This window comes from Pelophylax lessonae (assembly GCF_965119305.1).
Source record: "Pelophylax lessonae genome assembly, chromosome: 4".
NCBI classification, from domain to species: domain Eukaryota; kingdom Metazoa; phylum Chordata; class Amphibia; order Anura; family Ranidae; genus Pelophylax; species Pelophylax lessonae.
Genome location: NC_138771.1, coordinates 364,442,232 through 364,462,816, shown reverse-complemented (window position 1 = coordinate 364,462,816; position 20,585 = coordinate 364,442,232). Strand labels below are relative to the sequence as shown.

The 20,585-nt window shown below is 39.9% G+C and overlaps 1 protein-coding gene across 1 annotated transcript in view; it reads left to right on the top strand.

Moving 5' to 3' along the window:
• Positions 1–20,585, top strand: part of TGFBI (transforming growth factor beta induced) — a 117,650-nt gene that overhangs the window by 59,478 nt on the left and 37,587 nt on the right. Inside the window, exons 7-11 of the mRNA XM_082256512.1 lie at positions 2,673–2,817; positions 6,654–6,866; positions 9,188–9,325; positions 15,257–15,402; positions 19,526–19,662. Of these exons, the coding sequence (XP_082112638.1) occupies positions 2,673–2,817; positions 6,654–6,866; positions 9,188–9,325; positions 15,257–15,402; positions 19,526–19,662 (779 nt within the window). The remainder of the gene's footprint in view (positions 1–2,672; positions 2,818–6,653; positions 6,867–9,187; positions 9,326–15,256; positions 15,403–19,525; positions 19,663–20,585) is intronic.

Sequence of the window (20,585 nt, the reverse complement as noted above, 5' to 3'; positions counted from 1 at the left end):
TCTGCTGTAAGGGTGCTCTGTGTGGGGGGTCTCTGATGTAAGTGGGGCCTCTGTTGTTGGGGGGTTTCTGTTGTAAGGGGGGCTCCGTTGGGGGGTCTCTGATGTAAGGGAGGTCTCCAATGTAAGGGGGGCTAAGTTTGTAGTGATCATAAAATGAAAAGTCAAATGAAGTGCAAAAAAAGTGCAAGAAAAAATGTGCAGGGCGCTGGTGGGGGCGCCACAGGATCAGCTCGCACAGGGCGCTTGAACACCTAAGGCCGGCCCTGGTTAGGAGGTTCTTTCCCATTAACAGCAGATATGAAATTATATTCATCTTGTCACATATATATATTTGAAGATTCACAATATTTTGAACTTTGTATTGACTTAGATTTCATACACTCTTCCTTTATTTCATTATTGGAATATATTGTTGTATATCACATTGGTTTATATATGATTTTGCGCACCAATAAGCTGTGGAGAAAAAAAAACATGCAGGTAAGAGAAGGAGGGATGCTTTAAAAGGGGAAGGGAGGGACATACTTTATCTGTTTTTTGTTTACAAAAAGTTACAGCCTAAGGAATTGTGATTGTCCTTTAGGTTAATCATTTGAATAAATCATTTGAAATAATAAAAAACAATATGATGTTCAAACTTTTGACTTCTTTCTTTAATAACTACAAAACACAGTACTTCTACTTCTACTTTCAGTACTTGAGTAGAATTTTTTTTCAAAACTACTGGTACTTAGTACTTTTAGTACTTAAGTAGCAATTTTTTTTTCAAAACTACTTGCAATACTTAAGTAAAAAAAATGTTGAATACTTTAGTACTTCCACTTAAGTAACTTTTTCTGCGAGCACTTCCACTTCTACTTAAGTCACTTTTTGATCGAGCACTTGTACTTTTACTCAAGTAGAAATTTCGAGTACTTTATACAAGTCTGCTCGGGGTTAGATTTTAGAGCCAAAAGCGGTAACCCCGAGCCACACTCGGGGTAGCGCTAGGAAGATCGCTGGATCCTGGTAGAGGTTTTACTTACCTTTTCTCCGGGATCCAGCGAAGTATGCGGGCGGTATGCGGCGGAGCTTCCTCCCGATCGTCTGCGAGCCCCGGCTTCCGTCTCCGGCGACGTGACGTCCGCCGGGGGGTGGAACCGGCGGCAAATTCAAATGTAAAGCACACCAAACACACTGATACCATTCAAAATAAAATAAAAATCACATTTCATTGCCCCCCAGTGCCCTTTCCTGCAGTTTTACTGTACTTTTTATGTAAATATATGTATATATATATATATATATATATACGTATATACATATATATATATATATATATATATATATATATACTATACGTATATATATATATATATATATAATTCTTGTGAATGAGCAGCCCAAACCAACTGTATACGTGTATATATATATATATATATGTATACATATATATATATATATATATATATATATAAAATAAATGTATACAGTTGCTTTGGGCTGCTCATTCACAAGAATTACATGCAAAATAATGGTACCGCTTTCAGCACCTAAAATTCAAAAGAATCATACCGCCAGGGAGGTTAAAAAACTTATAAATACCGCTAAAACTTTTTATAAAAATACAAAATTGCCCAAAATCATTTGTACATACCCCAAATATTGATGAGATTTTCTACTTCTTATTTTCTAAAATGGATAACTATCCAGGGTCCATGTATCAAGATAATAAAGACATGAATCAATCCTTCTAATAAATTATATTAAAGATGGCTCTACATAAGGTAACAGGGGCTGCGATACCTAATTTCCGCAGATAGCCTTGCTGAATCATCAGGGGGCTAATACCCCAAAATGCACACAGTTGCTTATATGTTTCAATCTTTTAGGGGCTAAAATTATGTTTGCTCTGTCCTGGAAACACCCTTCAGTTCCCTTTGCTTTAAATTATCTATTGTGCCACAAGGCCATGTCTCATGGCAAATAATATTGATGTAAGATGTCCAGCATACCCACATTGGGGACACAATTCTGCATATGCAATAGTATCAAAGGGGGGAACAAAATATTCCTGGGGAGGAGTCCCAAGGGTGGGCTCAATACTGGAACCAGCCCAAGACAAAATCCTCCTTTTTATTACAGTACCTTGATAGAAAGGGCACATATTCCCAACCCTCCAAAAAAAATGCCAGTGTCCCAACCTCTGCAGGAATAAGGTAAACCTCCACATCCTCATCACAGTGTTGTTTCACCTTAAACCCTGAAGGGATGAGACACTGCTATTTAAGTGACAATGGGTGATAAATATAATGAATAAGTAGATATTGAAGTAGAATGATTGGCAATCCAAGAATAGCATCTATATGTTCTATGCACAAGTTGGCATCTCTGTATTTTATCAATGGAATTGGTTTGTAAATGTATTTAATGACATGGAATAAAAACAATATAATTTTAACAGTAAGTTGTGATATTATCTGTTCAGTTCCTGAAATGTCCCTTTCCTTTTGTCTTTTTCTCTGTAAATTACAGGAGGTTGGTACATTCTAATATTGCTTTAATATGGCATATTCATACATAATGTAATTTTATTGTATTTTTTACTGTATTTTTTTTCCTAAAAGCTAGATATTGGAAAAATCAATAAATAAAATTACTTTAAGAAAAATATTTTATTTTTTTTATTCAAGGCTGCTGTAGCTGCGTCAGGGCTCATTGATATGCTGGAATCTGAAGATAAACAGTACACACTTCTTGCTCCCACCAATGAAGCCTTTGAAAAAGTTTCACCAGAAACACTCAACAGAATTCTTGGTGACCCAGAGGCATTGAAAGGTAGTCTACCTGTGCAAAAAGCTGATCAGATGCTGAATATTAGTCCTATTTACCATCACTGAGAGCTATGTTTTTTCAAAGTATTCCAAGCTTTCTTATGCACCAGTCCCCTCACTATAAAAGGCAGGGTTCCCATCAGCCATTTGTCAAGTGGAAAGCGAAAACTAACAATGTGTGATTGGGGAGAGTGCTTTATACTGTGAAATACTGTGTTGACCCAACAGTACTTTCCAGTACTTCACTTTTTAACCACTTTACCACCGGAGGATTTTGCTGTCTTCCGTCCAGGCCACTTTTTGCGATTCGGCGCTGTGCGACTTCAACTGACAATTGCGCGGTCGTGCGACGCCGTACCCAAACGAAATTTACGTCCTTTTTTTCCCACAAACAGAGCTTTCTTTTGGTGGTATTTGATCACCTGTGCGATTTTTACTTTTTGCGCTATAAACAAAAAAAGAGCGTTTATTTTGAAAAAATAACAATATTTTTAACATTTTTTTATATGAAATTCCCCCCAAAAAAGATGTAAAAACCAATTTTTTTAAAAATTTTTGGCCAATTTGTTTTATGCTACATATGTTTGGTAAAAAAAATCGCAATAAGCGTATTTTGATTGGTTTGCGCAAAAGTTATTGCGTTTACTAACAAAGGGAAAGATTTCTGTCATTTTTGGTGTTTTTTTTTTAACGCGTAATGGCGGCGATCTGCGATTTTTTTTGCGGGACTGCGACATTGCGGCGGACAGACCGGACCCCTGACTGACATTTTTGACACTTTTGGGGGTACCAGTGACATTACTGCAGTAATCAGTGCTATAAATATGCACTGTTACTGTAAAAATGACACTGGCAGGGAAGGGGTTAATTTTATTGGAGAGGGAGGGGTTAATGTATGCCTGGTGCTTACTGACGTGTAGGGGGGGAGGTGACTGAGTGAGTCATGGACAGATCGGATGTCCAGCTATGCTGAACAGTCCGATCTGTCACTCCCTGTCACTATGGAGATCCGCCCGCTGTGTTTACACACAGCGGGCGGATCTCCAGACTCGATCCCCGATGATCGGGTAAGAGCAGCGGCGATCGCCGCTGCTCCTCCCCTGGCCCAACTCCCGCTGTGAATGAAAACAGCGGGAGCGAGCCTCCGGCGGCGCGCAAGCGCCGCCCAGAAGGGGGAGTGTCCAATCACGTTAATACTACGTGACTGGACGATAACGAACCACTCTGCCGCAGTAGTATTACTGTGAGCGGTTGTAGAGTGGTTAATGTGTTGGCAACAACTTCGCCTGCCTCCCCCTTTCCCCAGTTGTTTTTTTGTTTTTGTTTTTTAGTGTTTTACTGAATTTTTTTTTTTTTCACTCTTACAGTATTTAAAAAATTTACTTTTGTTTTACTTTTTTAAGGAGTAAGGCTGCATTCACATGTCAGCTTATAATCGCGGGCAGAACCGCCGCAGTTCCGCCCGCGATTCGGAGATTTATTGCAAATCGCGGGACGCCTAGCGTTGCCCGTTGATTTGCAATAGCCCCCCAAACGCCGAGCGATGTTGCCGCGATTTACGCCCGCCGAATCGCGGCAAAATTGCGCAAACAAAATCGCGGGACGCAATACGCTCCAAAAAAGTACAAGAGCTTCTTTGGAGCGTATTGCGTCCCACGATTTTGTTTGCGCGATGTTGCCGCGATTCGGCGGGCGTAAATCGCGGCAACATCGCTCGGCGTTTGGGGGGCTATTGCAAATCAACGGGCAACGCTAGGCGTCCCGCGATTTGCAATGAATCTCCGAATCGGGGGCGGAACCGCGGCGGTTCTGCCCGTGATTATAAGCTGACATGTGAATGCAGCCTTATTGTTGTTTCACGGTTTCTTTCTTTCTTGGAGGTAGATATATTTATTTTATTTATTTATTTTCAAATTCTTTATTTGGACAAAAAAGTATTCATTCAACAATCCGCATCCAGAATTTTGCTAGGGTCTTTTTTTTTTTTAACAATTTTTGGGTCCACAGACTGAACTTATTTCTGACACAGGCAAAGCTACCCTTTGTATGCAGCACATCACCGCATGCTTGTGCAGTAAAGTAGTGTGCACCAAATCACCATATCAGAATACATTCTGATGAGGATACCACCATCCAACTTTGTTTGTGTGATGACTGGGGATATCAGGATGGGAGGGGATGTGGGCAATGTGAGGTTGTGGTTTTGAAGTGTTTTTGTGCACTTTGTGTTGACTTTTTTTCTGTCTGCTATGGCTGCTAGGTTACCTAATTCAACTTTATGTGCAAGATGGTTTACTGCGTTGACATGTGGTGACATGCATTGAACCGTGTAAAAATGCAAACATGCTGCATTTTTATGCAACATACATCAGTGCACATGCATGGTGTAAACAAGACACATAGGGAGCAATTATCCCTGTGTTGAGCCTTAAATGATCAATGCAAATCTGCCTTTTAGCGTATGCTTGGTGTGTTTATCCATGTATTAATATCTGAGTCTGATGTTGATGTTTCTAGGCTACTGACTTGCTATATATTTAAACAGTTATGAGTTACACACAGAAACACATAAAAAAATGTGTCACATCACGGATTTCAAAATTTAAGCAGACTTTTCCAAGTTCCACATTTTGCGTGCTGTATGCAGACATGACAAGCTTTTATTGAGAGCTGACACCATGCAAATTTTGGGACAGTGTTGTTCTTAGCAACAGGTTGATCATTTTATATTTTACAGCTTTAGGCTAACCCTGTGAAACAGGTGGCTGACATGACTCAGTGCTGTGAAACAATTTGTATATGCAGCTAAAGCTTTTTTCAAAATGACTCCCTAAGCCCCCGTTCACATGCAGGCGACGCTACCTCGCACCGCGACCTCCGAGGTCGCGGTGCGAGCAGCACGCCGCGACCTCGGAGCGGCCGCCACGGACTTCATAACATTGAAGTCTATGGCGGTCGCCTCCTGGTCGCCCCAAAGAAGCTCCGGACCCTTTTTCTAAGTCGGAGCGACTTGTGTCGCTCCTATTAGAACGGGTCCGCAGCTTCCCTATGGGAGGCGACCTACGGTGACCTGTGAGGCGATCAGGTCGCCTCACAGGTCGCCTTAGTGTGAACGGGGGCTTAGAGGAGAAAGATAGAAATTTAAAACAACGGCTTGAGCAAGGGGTCTCCAAACTTTCTAAACAAGGGGCCAGTTTATTGTCCTTCAGACTTTAGGAGGGCCAGACTGTGGCCATCGAGTGTACGAAATGTCCCAGCATCAGTGGGAGTAAACAATCCACCATCATTGGTGTCAGTAGGAGGAATTGTTCCCAATCATTGTTGTCATTGGGAATAATTGCGCCCCATCATTGGTGTCATTGGGCCCCATTGTTGGTGTCATTGAGAGGAATTGTGCCCCATGGTTGATGTAATTCATATGAATTGTGCCTCTTTGTTGGTGTTATTGGGAGGAACTGTGCCCTTCATTTGTGTCAGTGAATAAAATAGCAACCCTAGGGACAGATAAAACCAAGCAAAGGGCCACATCTGGCCCAGGGGTTGCAGTTTGGAGACAACAGGTTTGAGCAAAAGGAGACACTGAAAACTATTGTTCTTTGACTCACAACAACACTCTACATGCCAAATACAAAATATCTGATTTAGAAATGTAAGCCTTTTGTAATGATCCCATTAATCTTTGTAAACTTCATAAGATATTTTACATGCCACTTGAGTACTATACTTATATAATGTCAGAACACTACTAAAGCTAGATTGAAGCTGCACTGCTATGTGGAGTATAAAATGACTTTGATATGTACATTCTTTCTTTCAAGTGACTTATAAATATGTTTACAGATCTGTTGAATCACCACCTCCTGAACAATGCCCATTGCTCAGAAGCAATCATTGCTGGATCTTCTATTGAAACAGTTGAGGGAACTCCAGTGGAAGTTAGCTGCCATGGTGATGAGCTCACACTCAACGGAAAAGCTATCATCTCTAAAAAAGACATTTTGGCTACAAATGGAGTCGTTCACTTTGTTGATGAATTGTTGATCCCAGATTCAGGTATGTATTTTTTTCCTGAATGATTTATTAAAATAGTACATTCGAGCAGTAAAAAGAAAATAAGGCATGGGATAAATATTTTGTCAACGGTAGTATTTAGAAACAGCAATGGGAATGTCAGGCCTCTGTCACAAACTTATGGATAAGTATGAGTTAAAAAGGCCACTTTGACTTAATGAGAAGTACAACTGAATTAGGCCACTGTGTTTTCAATGTAGCATCTACATTTTCTGTTTCCTCCAAGGTTCAGTTTCCTATGAAAATGTATGTCTATATAATGCAACTTGCAAAAAATTATAATTCATGTATTTCTTCCAATTATTGATCATGATTTACTATAGTAAAGCATGTTTGCTTTTTAAAGTGAATGCCCACTTATCTTAGTGAAATAGGTGATACAAAAGGAAAAATTATCTTTGAAAAGAATACCCAATCATGTGCAAGAAAAACAAAGAAGCTGATTGGCTACCATGCACAGCTGCACCAGATTTTGAAATCTACAATTTTAGTAAATCAACCCCTATGAGGTGGATTGACTAACGCTAAATATACTGGGAACTTTAAAGTGAACTTTAAGTGCATTTGCGCTATATCTGAGGGGAATCTCTGCTGGTTTCTATCATCCGATCATGTACAAGCAAAAACACTGTTTTTTATTTTCCTTGCATGTGATTGAGTATTCTTTGCAAAGGGAAGTTTTGCAGCATAGTGCACAGTGTATTTGCCTTTAGTAAATCAACCGCTATGTGTCAGTATTTGAATGACACTACAATAATATGATTTTTTCCAGTGAAAATGTTGGGTAAAATTGTCTTTTCCACACTCTCAACTATTCTATACAAAACTACCCAAAAATTGCTTCATTAATGTCAAAAAATTAAAAAAAAATTAAGCTTTAGCTCTATTATGTTTTTACCCAAAACAAACTACAACTATTACAATACTTTCTTAATGTGTGCTCGTATTAAAAAAAATGTTAATATTTATGTGGTAGTTTAATAACAAAATATTTGTGGTATTCTCCACATTATAAAATTCTTTAATGGCAAATTCAGAAATTGAATAAATATTCACAACTGCAGGGATGAATCAGACCCAATAGAAGTTAAATTCATTTTTTTTAAAGTTCAGTTATCTTTACTGGGGAATAAATGTAAGCCAGGCAATATGCAGTACTTTGGCACATCTGTGTTCATAAGTGTAATTACTATTACCCACTTAAGCCCCAGAGGATTTGGCTGCTCAAAGACCAGAGGGTATTTTGCGATTCGGCACTGTGTGACTTTACGGACAATTGCGCGGTCGTGTGACGCTGTACCCAAATGAAATTGACGTCCTTTTTTTCCCACAAACAGGGCTTTTTTTTTGGTGGTATTTGATCACCTGTGCGATTTTTACTTTTTGCGCTATAAACATAAAAAGAGCAACAATTTTGAAAAAAATAACAATATTTTTCACATTTTTTATATGAAATTCCCCCCAAAAAATGTAAAAATCGAAATTTTTTAACATTTTAGGCCAATTTGTTTTCTGCTACATATGTTTGGTAAAAAAATCGCAATAAGCGATTGGTTTGCGCAAAAGTTATTGCCTTTACTAACTAAGGGAAAGATTTTTGTCATTTTTATTGTTTTTTTTTTTTAACGAGTAATGGCGGCGATCTGCGTTTTCTTTTGCGGGACTGCGACATTGCGGCGGACAGATTGGACTCTTGACTGACATTTTTTACACTTTTGGGGGTACCAGTGACATTACTACAGTAATCAGTGCTATACATATGCATTGTTACTATAAAAATGACACTGGCAGGGAAGGGGTTAACTTTATTGGAGATGCAGGGGTTAAATGTGTCCCTAGGGGGCGTGCTTCTAACTGTAGAGGGGTGTGGCTTTTCATGTAACCACAGAGACATACGATCCTACATAGCAGGATCGTATGATCTCTGCAGTTACACCAGGGAGAATGACAGGCGGCTTTGTTTACATCAGCCGCCTGCCTTTCTCCCTCTGCAGCGGACGATCGCGAGTGACCGGCAGACATCGGGTCCGCTGGTCACACGCGCAGACATGTCAGGGAACGAGCGGGGGTGGGAGCCCCCTATTGGCTCGCGCGCGAGTGACGTATATATACACGTCACTTTGCCCAGGAGGGGCTGACCGCCGCAGTAAATGTACTTCAGGCGGTTAATGTACCATTTCCCAAGAAGTAAATGTTAATATTGTTATAGTGGTTGTCTACTTCCAAGTGATTATGATTATTTATCTATGCATGAATGTATTAATAAGTGTATTTTTTTCTTTTTAATTTTTTTAAACTTACAGCTAAAACTTTATCCGAACTTGGGAAAGATTCAGTTGCCTCTATAGCTATTGATTTGTTCAATCAAGCTGGATTGGGTTCTCACCTTGCAGTTAATGAACGTGTTACAGTAATAGCTCCACACAACAGTGCATTTAAAGGTTTGTCCTTTTCTTATTGTTTTTTATCTTTTATAGTTCAGATTAGTGAAGAAGTAGTTAAAACAAAGGCTATGAAGCTTGGTAAAACTACAGTAATGCTTTGAAATCTTTATATGTCACCTCCAAGTATGCCATCTGATGTAGTTTGCATGAATCTATTTAGCAAGGGTATAACAACAATGCTTGATTTTGATTCACGATGTTCCAAGAAGGACTTCATACATTTTCAGAGAGTGTTAAAGTAATGTGATGGAGGTTCCTTAGGATAAATGTAGTTGTATGGACATTTGCATTAGCTATGATTAAACCTTGGCAAAGAACAATGAGTATATGGAAAGTGTAGTAAACCATAGCTTATGAATTAGATTACAGAGTACCACAATGATATAAATTAAAGTTTAGTTGTGATTATTTACTATTATTTATTGAGGAACACAAAGAGGTACCACTAGAAAATCTAGTAACACATTTGTAAATTCTCACAGATTTACATCCATTCCATACACTTATAGTAGGTGACCATACTTCTCTATTTTCCACTATGATTCTCTTTTTCTTGTTCTTTCTTTACCTCTGTTCCAGGTATTTCCCCTCCCCAACTTTCCTATTTTCATACATAGCTCCTTCCTTTCCATCCTTCCTTTAGCATAATATATTATGAGGACCTATCAGCAAACCAATTTTTGATTATGCATATAAGTTTGCATAGCAACTCCTGTTTAAATGAAAGTAAAAAAAAGTGCTTATTAGCCCCCGTTCACACTGGGGCGACCTGTCAGGCGACCTGGTCGCCTGACAGGTCGCCGTAGGTCGCCTGGCATAGAGAAGCTGTGGACCCGTTCTAATAGGAGGGACACAAGTCGCTTCGACTTAGAAAAAGGGTCCGGAGCTTCTTTGGGGCGACCTGGAGCGACCTGCATTGACTTCAATGTTATGAAGTCCGTGCCGGCCGATCCAAGGTCGCGGTGCGAGCAGCGTGCCGCGACCTGTGTGGTCGCCCCGGGAAGTCGGATCGCCCCAGTGTGAATGGGGCCTTACGTTTTTTACTAATGTTAATGTTTACCAATACTAGCTTCATTGTAGACTTACTACAAATTAAAAAACTTGATTCGTGAGCTAAGCACACAGAATTTTCTGCATTTTCTTCAGAAAAAAAACGATATCACTTTAGCTTTTTTTAGTTCTAAGCTCCTACATGCAAGTACTTGTCATAGATCTTTATTAGAAAATGTGAAGGAAAGGAATGGTAGGCCACAGCTGTATCCTCTGAGGTGCCTCACATTGGGATGTCTAAAACAGATTCATTTTGCCATAAGCAGAATACTTAGGGTGTTCTTCTGTTACTACTCAAATGCCTTAGAATACTTTCTGAAATGATTGAAGGGATAGTGAACATAAATTACAAGTTGATCTGTATGAAAGAGTTTGTTATGGCATTTATAGAAATGTATCAGAAACATAATAAATTCAACTAATGTAAAAATGTAATAGGAATTTGTTCTCGCCAACAAACTGTCCTGTTTGGAATTCACACTGCCAGTTTTAACTTTTTTGGGCCTCATTTATCTTTACATGACAGCAAACCTAAAATAATTATGGGCAAGCAAAACTGAGTTTTTTTGTGACATTTTTAAGATTTGTAAGGGTGTTATTGATCATAATTGACTTCTGGGAGCTAAAGAAGCTCATATCAAACCAATTTTTGCAACAAAAAAATAGCCTCTCGTTATTTTTATCACTTTAGGTTTTTTCAAAGAAAAACAGACCATACACAAATAAATAAAAACACAAAAACAAAATATTTTTTTCAAGCAATTTCTCCTAAGCAGCTTATTGAGCAAAAATGGAAATTTCCCCTTCCTCAAAATCAGTACTTTTACAGAAAAATCAATTTCACCAAATTCACTCTGTTCATTCTTAATAACAAAGGACAGCATACACCTGTGGTGTGCTTTTTTGTGTCAAAGGTATTATGCTATTCTATAACAGTACCATCTATAAGGCATGTTGACAGTGTATTACAACACTCCCATGCATCACTGTTTGTTTTTTTTTATTCTGCAGTGGTGCCGAAAAAACATTAAGTCCCCATTCACACTAAGGCGACCTGTGAGGCGACCTGGTCGCCTCACAGGTCGCCGTAGGTCGCCTTCCATAGGGAAGCTGCGGACCTGTTCTAATAGGAGCGACACAAGTTGCTCCGACTTAGAAAAAGGGTCCGGAGCTTCTTTGGGGCGACCCAGAGGCGACCGCCATAGACTTCAATGTTATGAAGTCCGTGGCAGCCGCTCCGAGGTCGCCCCCCCCCGAGTCGGATCGCCCCTATGTGAACGGGGCCTAAGTGTACAAAAAGTTTGCATGTAAACACACAAAATTAAGTACACGTAAGAGTTTTTCCTCTCCTCTAAAAAAAAAAAAAAGAGCTATCAACCCTTGCAAAACAGGCACAGCCTCACTGCAAGGGATAATTTTTTATTTGCCTGGAGTTGGCAACATAAACGTAATAGATTAGCATCTATGTATTCAAACCCCAAATATATTGTTAGTATCTTTGGCAATATGTTTCATTGTATCCAGTTGTCTATAATAATGTTTTGTGAATCTGTTGCAATGTCTCCTACCTGGAGACCCTGCCAATAACATCACTTCCTGTTGAAGATTGGCACCACTTAGCCACTGCTTTTTAATTATCATCAGCACTGTTGACCTACTGTGTTTGCTGCTTCACTTGGCCATTGGGCTGCCTATGGGGTAAGATCACATGGGCAGCTCATTAGCCAACTGGAGGAGCACACACAACTGGCTGATAATGCTGCCAGTTGGAAAGGCAATAGTTTAGCATTGTCTGCAGTGTTGTCAGAAAGTGATGTTATTAGAAAGATACTCGTGTAAGAAACTTTGCAATGGATTCACAAAAAGCAACACAAAAAAGAAATACAGTAAGACAATATGACAACGATACTGAAAAATAGATTTAGGATTCACATAGACTTTAAGTTGTTGTTATTATTAGGGCCCATGCACACTGGGCTTTAGAAAAAAAACTGCTTCTACAGGAGTTTTGTGTTTTTCTCTCCTGCCTGTAGAAGCAGCTCATTGCTATTCTACGTGTCCATGATCATTAGGGTGTTTAGAGGCAAATTTCAAGAGAAGAGGTAAGAAAAAAAAAACATGACAAGTTTGTTTTTTAGAGGAGTTTTCAGGCAGAAAAAATGCTAAACGCTCAATGCTCATAGTTACATGGTTAGTCAGGTTGAAAATAGACACAAGTCCATCTGGCTCAACCCATAAAAAAAAAAAAAAACAGTAAAGAAAACCCTACCATACAATCACATATACACAATACCTATACCCACAGTTGATCCAGAGGAAGGCGAATAAACCCCAGCAAAGCATGATCCAATTTGCTAAAGCAGTGGAAAAAAATTCCTTCCTGATCCCCCGAGAGGCAATCGGATATTCCCTGGATCAACTTTACCTATAATATTAGTACCCACTTATATTATGTACACCCAGGAAAGAATTCAGGCCTTTTTTAAAGCAATTTAGTGAGCTAGCCAGAACCACCTCTGGAGGGAGTCTATTCCACATTTTCACAGCTCTTATGGTGAAGAAACCTTTCCATATTTGGAGGGGAAATCTGTTTTCCTCTAGATGTAAAGAGTGCCCCCTTGTCCTCTGTGTTGATCTTAAAGTGAACAACTCAACACCAAGTTCACTATATGGATCCCTTATGTATTTATACATGTTGATCATATCCCCCCTTCAATCTCCTCTTCTCAAGAGAGAAATGCGCCTGAACCGCATTTAGAAGCGTTCAGCATTTTCAAGTGTACATTGATGTTTAACATTTTCAAGTGTACATTGATGTTTAACTTTTTCAAGTGTACATTGATGTTTAACTTTTTCAAGTGTACATTGATTAAAGTGAAAAATTAGCAGAGGAGAATGTTTTGAAAAAAACACTTACAAAAGCAAATGCCCACAAACTCTCCTGAACTCTTGTACAACACAAGCTACTATGAGCATTTTTATGCTGCTTTTTCTGCCAGAGGTTCTGCCATTCTTTTCTGCCCCTAGTGTGCATGGACCCTTATACTTGCAAAATATTTTAAAGTCATAATAAATCTAACTTTAAACCAAAAGATGTTAACTATCTATGTCATAAGAACACTTTGTACAGAGAGGCACCTTCATTGGAAAACAATAGGATTTTCAAACACCTCACATTACAAGTTGGTATAAGATGATGCATCTGTTGTTCTCATCATGAAAGTCCATATGGAGAACATCCTGAAATATGAAAAAAAAAGCCATTAAATATTTCAACAGCTGTAAAATATTGATTGTTATCCTGACCACCTTTGTTCAGCTTCTCAAAAACTTTGCAAAAGAGGTCCTCTTTGTGTGGGCTCAGAAATAAATCTGGCTTTGGAAGCTAATCCAGCCAACAGCCTAAGCACTAACAGCATATTCATGAAGCAGAAAGACACATTGTTCATGGAATGACACAGGGAATTATATGCTACCACTTAAAAAAAAAAAAAAAAAAATCTGCACAGAAGCCTGACATGGCATCACTATATTGTGTAAATCAAAGCTTTGTTAATTAAACTGTTAGATAAAGAAGGCAGTTTTGGTAAACATACATGCTATCAGAAGACTTCTTACAGTGGATATTGTACCATTGTGCAAGTACCACTATTTAGCCCAGCCCCTTTCCTGTGTTAGAGAAAAAAAGTGTAAAATATAATTAGAAGAAAAATGAAAAAGGCACTCTTATCTCAGCTTCCAATGTCTTCACCTAAGTAGCACCAGTTCACAAATAGGATATCAGAGAATGGGAGAAAGTGCAGAGAAGGGCAACTGATCCGAAAAGAGGCATGGAGGAGTTCAGCTATGAGGAATGTATTCTCTCTTGAGAAGAGGAGATTAAGTGGGGATATGATCAACATGTATACATGCATAAGGGGTCCATATAGTGAAATTAGTGTAGAGTTATTCATTTTGGAGTCATTACAGAGGACAAAGGGTGCTGTTTACGTCTGCAGGAAAAGGGATTTAGCCTTCACATATGGAAAGGATGTGGAATAGACTCCTTCAAGACGTAGTTCTGGCCAGCTCAGTAGATTGTTTTTAAAAAGCTGGATGCATCCCTAAATGCACAAAATATAACTGGATAAACATTTTTAGAGGTAAAAATGTCAGGGATAGTTGATCTAAGGAATATATGATTGCCTCATGAGTGATCAGAAATGTGTTATTGTTTTTAAATTTTATTTATTTCTTTATTTTTTATTGCCTTCCTCCAGATCAACTGTGAGTATAGGATAGTGTATATATTTTTTTTAACTGGTTCAACTAGATTGACTAGTGTCTTTTTTCAACCTATGTGAAATTTTTTTAACGAATATTCAGGTGCACAATTCTGGTATGGTAATTTAAAAAGTACACTACATTAAATAGTTTGTTCCATGTTAAATGCTAACAACCAAGATTCCTTATCAAATATATCCGCTCAGATCAATAACTTTAAAAGGAGATTTTGCTGTTGCTGTTATGGAAATATATTTCTGACCGGGACTTACCACAGGACATAAATATTCAAGTTTTTATAGGTTTAATCAGTGAAATAGGTATTTTTGTTCCACTGTTTATTTCTTCATTGGTTATAACTAGCAGTATCAGTAGGTCAGGTGTACTGTGTACTTGCTGAGTATTTTCACTTGTTGAGTATTGACCATACACTAAGGCCTTGGATATCAATGGCTCAAAGCCATTTGTATAAGTGATCCAGGTTAGTGAGAGACTGTAATACCGGCAGAGACTGTCATTTCTGTTATATGTATAAATTAATTTGAAAGTAAGCTAATGTGTAGAGTTATATATAGTTTTGGTGCGTAATATAAACACTACAACCTTTGTACATAGGTGGAGTACCAAACATTGACAAAGACGTGACCACCTTACTTCAGAATCACATTATAAAAGATCAGCTTTCTTCCAAATATCTTTATCATGGTCAAGTTCTGGAAACAGTTGGTGGGAAGAAACTGAGAGTATTTGTATATCGAAATGTAAGTATTTCATTTTTAGAATTATTGATTTCCATCAACCCTCTTTGCTAATAAAACATGAAAGAGATCCCTTACTTGTATTTATAAAGAATAATATCAGTACCTGCCAAGATGTCATAAATAATTGACCATTTTCCGATTTTACGGCTGTATCGATGTCTCTTTTGGTATTTCCACAAATTTATATACATTATATTACCAAAAGTATTGGGACGCCTGTCTTTACACACACAGGAACTTTAATGGCATCCCAGTCTTAGTCTGTGGGGTTCAATATTGAGTTGGCCTACCCTTTGCAGCTGTAACAGCTTCAGCTCTTTCGGGAAGGCTGTCCACAAGGTTTAGGAGTCTGTCTATGGGAATATTTGACCATTGTTCCAAAAGCACGTTTGTGAGGTCAGACACTGATGTGGACAAGAAGGCCTGGCTCACAGTCTCTGCTCTAATTCATCCCAAAGATGTTCTGTTGGGTTGAGATCAGGCCAGTCCACTTCCCCCACCCCAAACTCACTCATTCATGTCTTTAAGGACCTTGCTTTGTGCACTGGTCCAAATCATTTGGTGGAGGGGGGATTATGGTGTGGGGTTGTTTTTCAGGGGTTGGGCTTGGCCCCTTAGTTCCAGTGAAGGGAACACCTAAGGCGTCAGCATACCAAGACATTTTGGACAATTTCATGCTCCCAACTTTGTGGTAACAGTTTGGGGATGGACCCTTCCTGTTCAAACATGACTACACACCAGTGCACAAACAAGGTCCATAAAGATATAGATGAGCGAGTTTGGGGTGGAGGAACTTGACTGGCTCAACTTTACTTTTCTAAAAAATGGCATTGGGACCTTTGGGGACCCCCAAAATGGATAACAGAACATGAATGGGGCTGGGTAATGTCATTCCCAGCACCTGCTGCTTCCTTAACATACATTGACAGGGGAAGAAGGAAGCTGTCATATATAGTAGCTGTACTGGTGTCCCCACAAGGACATACGGGCATCATTTGGTCCAAACCTGGTTTCAGGTCAAATCAGGAGCTCATCCCTACAGGGCAAAAACTTTCACAATTGAGACTGTTTTTTTGATTTCTGCATTACTAATTATTAAAGTACACCTGTGCCCAGGCTTTGGACAATAAAGTACTTATGTATTCTTAATAGTAAAAGAGCTTAAAACAAGCTATTCCTGACCTGTTTTAGGCTCAGTTCACATCTATGCAGTTTACGGTTGATGCATTCTGCAGTGCATTTTGCAGTGCATTTTGTGTTTTTGTACACACATTTTTATTGCGTTTTGATGTGTTTTTCATGCTTTTTCGATTTTTTGTTTTCTCTTTAAACAAACTGTGTATAGCTGGTTGTTAAGGAATAAGCCAGGAGGCCGGTCACCGCATCCTTTACAACCGATGAGTCATCAGCTGTCAGCGGCTTTCCCGCTGACTGCTGAATGTAAAAACAAGAATTGTGGCAATAAAAGAATTGGAAAAAAAATGGCATGTGATCCCCAACTCCAATTCATACCAGGTCCTTTAGGTCTGGTATGGATTTTGAGGGGAACCCTGTGCCAAAATAAAAAAAATGTAATGCCCCCCCCCCCCCCCCCCTAATCTATACCAGACACTTTTTCAAGCATGCAGAATAGCAGGTCAGGAAAGTGAGAGGATGAGCGAGCATCCATGCCAGGCCACATGCTCTCAACATGGGGGGCTCTTTGGAGCAGGGGGGATTCAGAATTTGGAAACCCCCTTTTGAAAGCGAGCCCCCAGATCCCACCCCCCATGTGAATGAGTACCCCTACCTATTCACCAAAAAAAACTGTAAAAAGTGAGTAAATACACTGTACAACTTTTTGGCATGTCTTTTATAAAAAATAAAAAAAACGATGTCCCCCGATGTAGATCCATTATAGATCCATTGTAGATCCATTGTAGATCCATTGTCAATCACGATGTCTGCAGCACCGCCGGACCCTAAAAAAAGGAAAAAAAAGCTCAGCTGGTGCCGAAGGCTCCCGCTGTTTGCCTACTGAGCCCACTGACAGTTCTTTAATAGCTAAGGGGTGGGGCACACCCCCTGTGATGCCAGTGGGCTAGCATGCACAGGTCAATTACATCACAGGGGGTGGTGCCACAAGGTGATGTCGCCAGGTAGCCCCACTCCCTTAGCTAAAACTGTCAGACGGTGGAGCAGGCACACAGCGGGAGCCTTTGGCGGCAGTGGAGCTTCTTTTTTTCTTATTTTGGGTCTGGCAGTGTGGCGGGCATCGTAATTGATGGTGGATTTACACCAGGGGACATTGTTTTTTTTATTTTTTTAATAAAGGAATTGTCAAAAGCTTGTGTAGTGTCTTTACTCACTTTTTCCCCTTTTTTTGTGAAAATGTACTATGTACCCCATACTTATTCACATAGGGGAAGGGCCAAGATATGCGAGCCCTCTTGTTAACGGGGCTTCCAGATACTGATAAGCCCCCTGCCTGCAGACCCCAACAACCACCAGCCAGGGTTGTGGGGAAGAGGCCCTTGTCCTCAACATGGGGAAAAGGTTCCTTGGGGGGGGCACAGTACTCTCTGCCCCAAGCATATTGAGGGCTTGTGGCCTGGAATGGTTCAGGAGGGGAGGGGTGCTTGCTAGTCCCCTCCCTTTCCTGACCTTTTGGGCTGAAAAAATTTTGGCATGGGGTTCCCCTCAAAATCTATACCAGACCCCAAAGGCTTGGTATGGATTGGGGGGGGGGGGCATGCTGTTTTTTTGCAGATTTTTTTTTATTGCTGGCAAGTTTTGCTTTTACATTTAGCTGTCAGCAGAGAAGCCCGCTGACAGCTGATGACTCATCGGTTGTTAAGGAAGCGGTGGCTTGCTTTCTGGCGCATTCCTTAAAGTAGTTGTAAAGTCAGGAAGGTTTTTTTATCTTAATGCATTCTATACATTAGGATAAAAAGCCTTCTGTGAGTGGCAGTCCCCCTAGCACCCCTAATACTTACCTGTGCCCCATCTTTATCCAGCGTTGTCAACGAGTCCCTCGGCAGTTACTCTCCCTCCTAAATGGCTGAGATACAGGCGCGGTGCCATTGGCTCCCGCGGCTGTCAATCAAAGTCAGTAAGCCAATCAGAGGAGAGAGGGGGCAGGCCAAACGGCAGCTCTATGTCTGAATAGACACACGGAGCTGCAGCTCCGCTCAGGTGCCCCCATAGCAAGCGGCTTGCTGTGGGGGCACTCAGTAGGAGGGAGGGGCCAGAAGCAGTAACGAGGGACCCAAGAAGAGGAGGATCCGGGCTGCTTTGTGCAAAACCAACTGCACAGAGGAGGTAAGTATAACATGTTGGTCATTTTCTTTTTTTTATATGAGACTTTACAATCACTTTCACAAGCAGCGATACAATGTGTTATGGAGAAAGAAAAAAAAAATGCAAAATGCAAAACACATTTAAATTGCATCAAGAGCACAACATTGTTTTTGGTGCAGATCGATTGAAGTCTATTACATGCAAAATGCAATCTGCTGTGGGAAAAAATGCAACAGATGAAAAACGCTTAGAGGTGAATGTATGCTATGGGTAACTATGTTAAATGGACTGTATTGCGTTTCTGAAAACTGCAAAATGCACTAAAAATGCATAAGTGTGAACCAAGCCTAACTGGTTGTATCATGAAGTAATTCTCAAAAATCACAAGAAAAACCTTAAAGTTGGGTTTCAGCCAATCTCGGTCAAGATTCTGCTGCAATAGAAAGTAATAGAAAAGGGGTAAGAATTCAGTGGAGAATGCATACTAAAACTGGAGCATTCAGAATCTGGTGCAGTTGTTCAGAATAGCCAATCGGCTTGTAACTTCGGCTTGATCAGCAGCTGATTAGTTTCTATGCGGAGCTGCACCAGATTTTGCAAACTCCAACTTTAGCAATCCCCCCCCCCATCCCCCCCCCCTCCTTAACCCCAGTACCTTTGTTAGGATCTTTGAAATTAATTTCACTTACAATGCTTATTTCTACAGAGGTGAAAAATGGCTTGTTTTGAAATAAATCTACTGTTTGTTCAGATTATGTAAGTTATTTAGAGTGCATAGTCTGGTTCAATCTAAAGTGTTATTAATCGTGAATGTTGCACAGTTTGACCTGGTAATTTTTTATAGGCTCTTTGCATTGAAAACAGTTGTATTGATGCACATGACAAAAAGGGAAGATACGGCACTCTGTTTATTGTTGACAAGGTGTTGACTCCACCATCAGGAAATGTAATGGATGTTCTTAAAGCTGATAACCGCTTCAGGTACACATTATTTTCTTCTTAAAATGTGAAGCATTATACCAGTGTTGTATTACCTAATTTTGTGTAAAGGGTTGGTTGTCACAATTAAGATTACTTAAGTCACATTATAATAATGGGAGTTGTATGGTTATATTAATGGAAAACTCACAAAGCATTCTGTATTTTCTTTTCAATATGTTTATTGAATGTCATAATAAAAAAGGACATACAGATAATAAATTAGCCTGCAAGGCTCAAAGGTGTAAATGAACAAATACAATACAAATAATCAAAACCCTTTAGAGTGGTTTGTGTATTTATATGGAGACAGAGAGAGTATAATTCAAACTAAACGTATGACCACAACAAGCAACAAAAGCTTCTTACACCCTCTAAGCCTCTTGTCTTAGAAGGCCCAGGAGATCCCGGGCTAGGGGAAGGGAGCATCACCAGGGCTCCTCCAACTCGGTGGGAGTCAGGCACGCAACCCCCATGGGATCAAACTATGGACATGGAGACCCCAACAAGGGTGTCTGGAGACCCGGAAGGCTTCCCCCCCTCTGGCCCTCATCTAGAGCTGCTGGTCTAGCTAATGTCAAAGCCAGGGCTGCTTGTATCGTACAGAGAGGGAGAAGAGTATTCAAAGAGCCACTCTCGTGTCTCAAAAAAACCTCGTGTTTTGAGATGGAAAAAAGAAAAAAAAATTCCCCTTTGGAAACAAATGTTCAACCTTCTGAGCACTCCATATGGTAGCACGAGGAGCAGAAAAAGGATTTCACAATTGGAGAAAAAAGAATAGATAAAGAGTGAAGAGAGAGATGAAAGGGGGGAGAAGTCAAGTGGCTTTCAGAGAAAGAAAAGTAAAAAAGCAAGGGGAGGGGAAGTAGGTCTGCTGGGAGGGTCCTTTTGGGGGAATGCAATGCAATACAGGGGTACCCCAACAT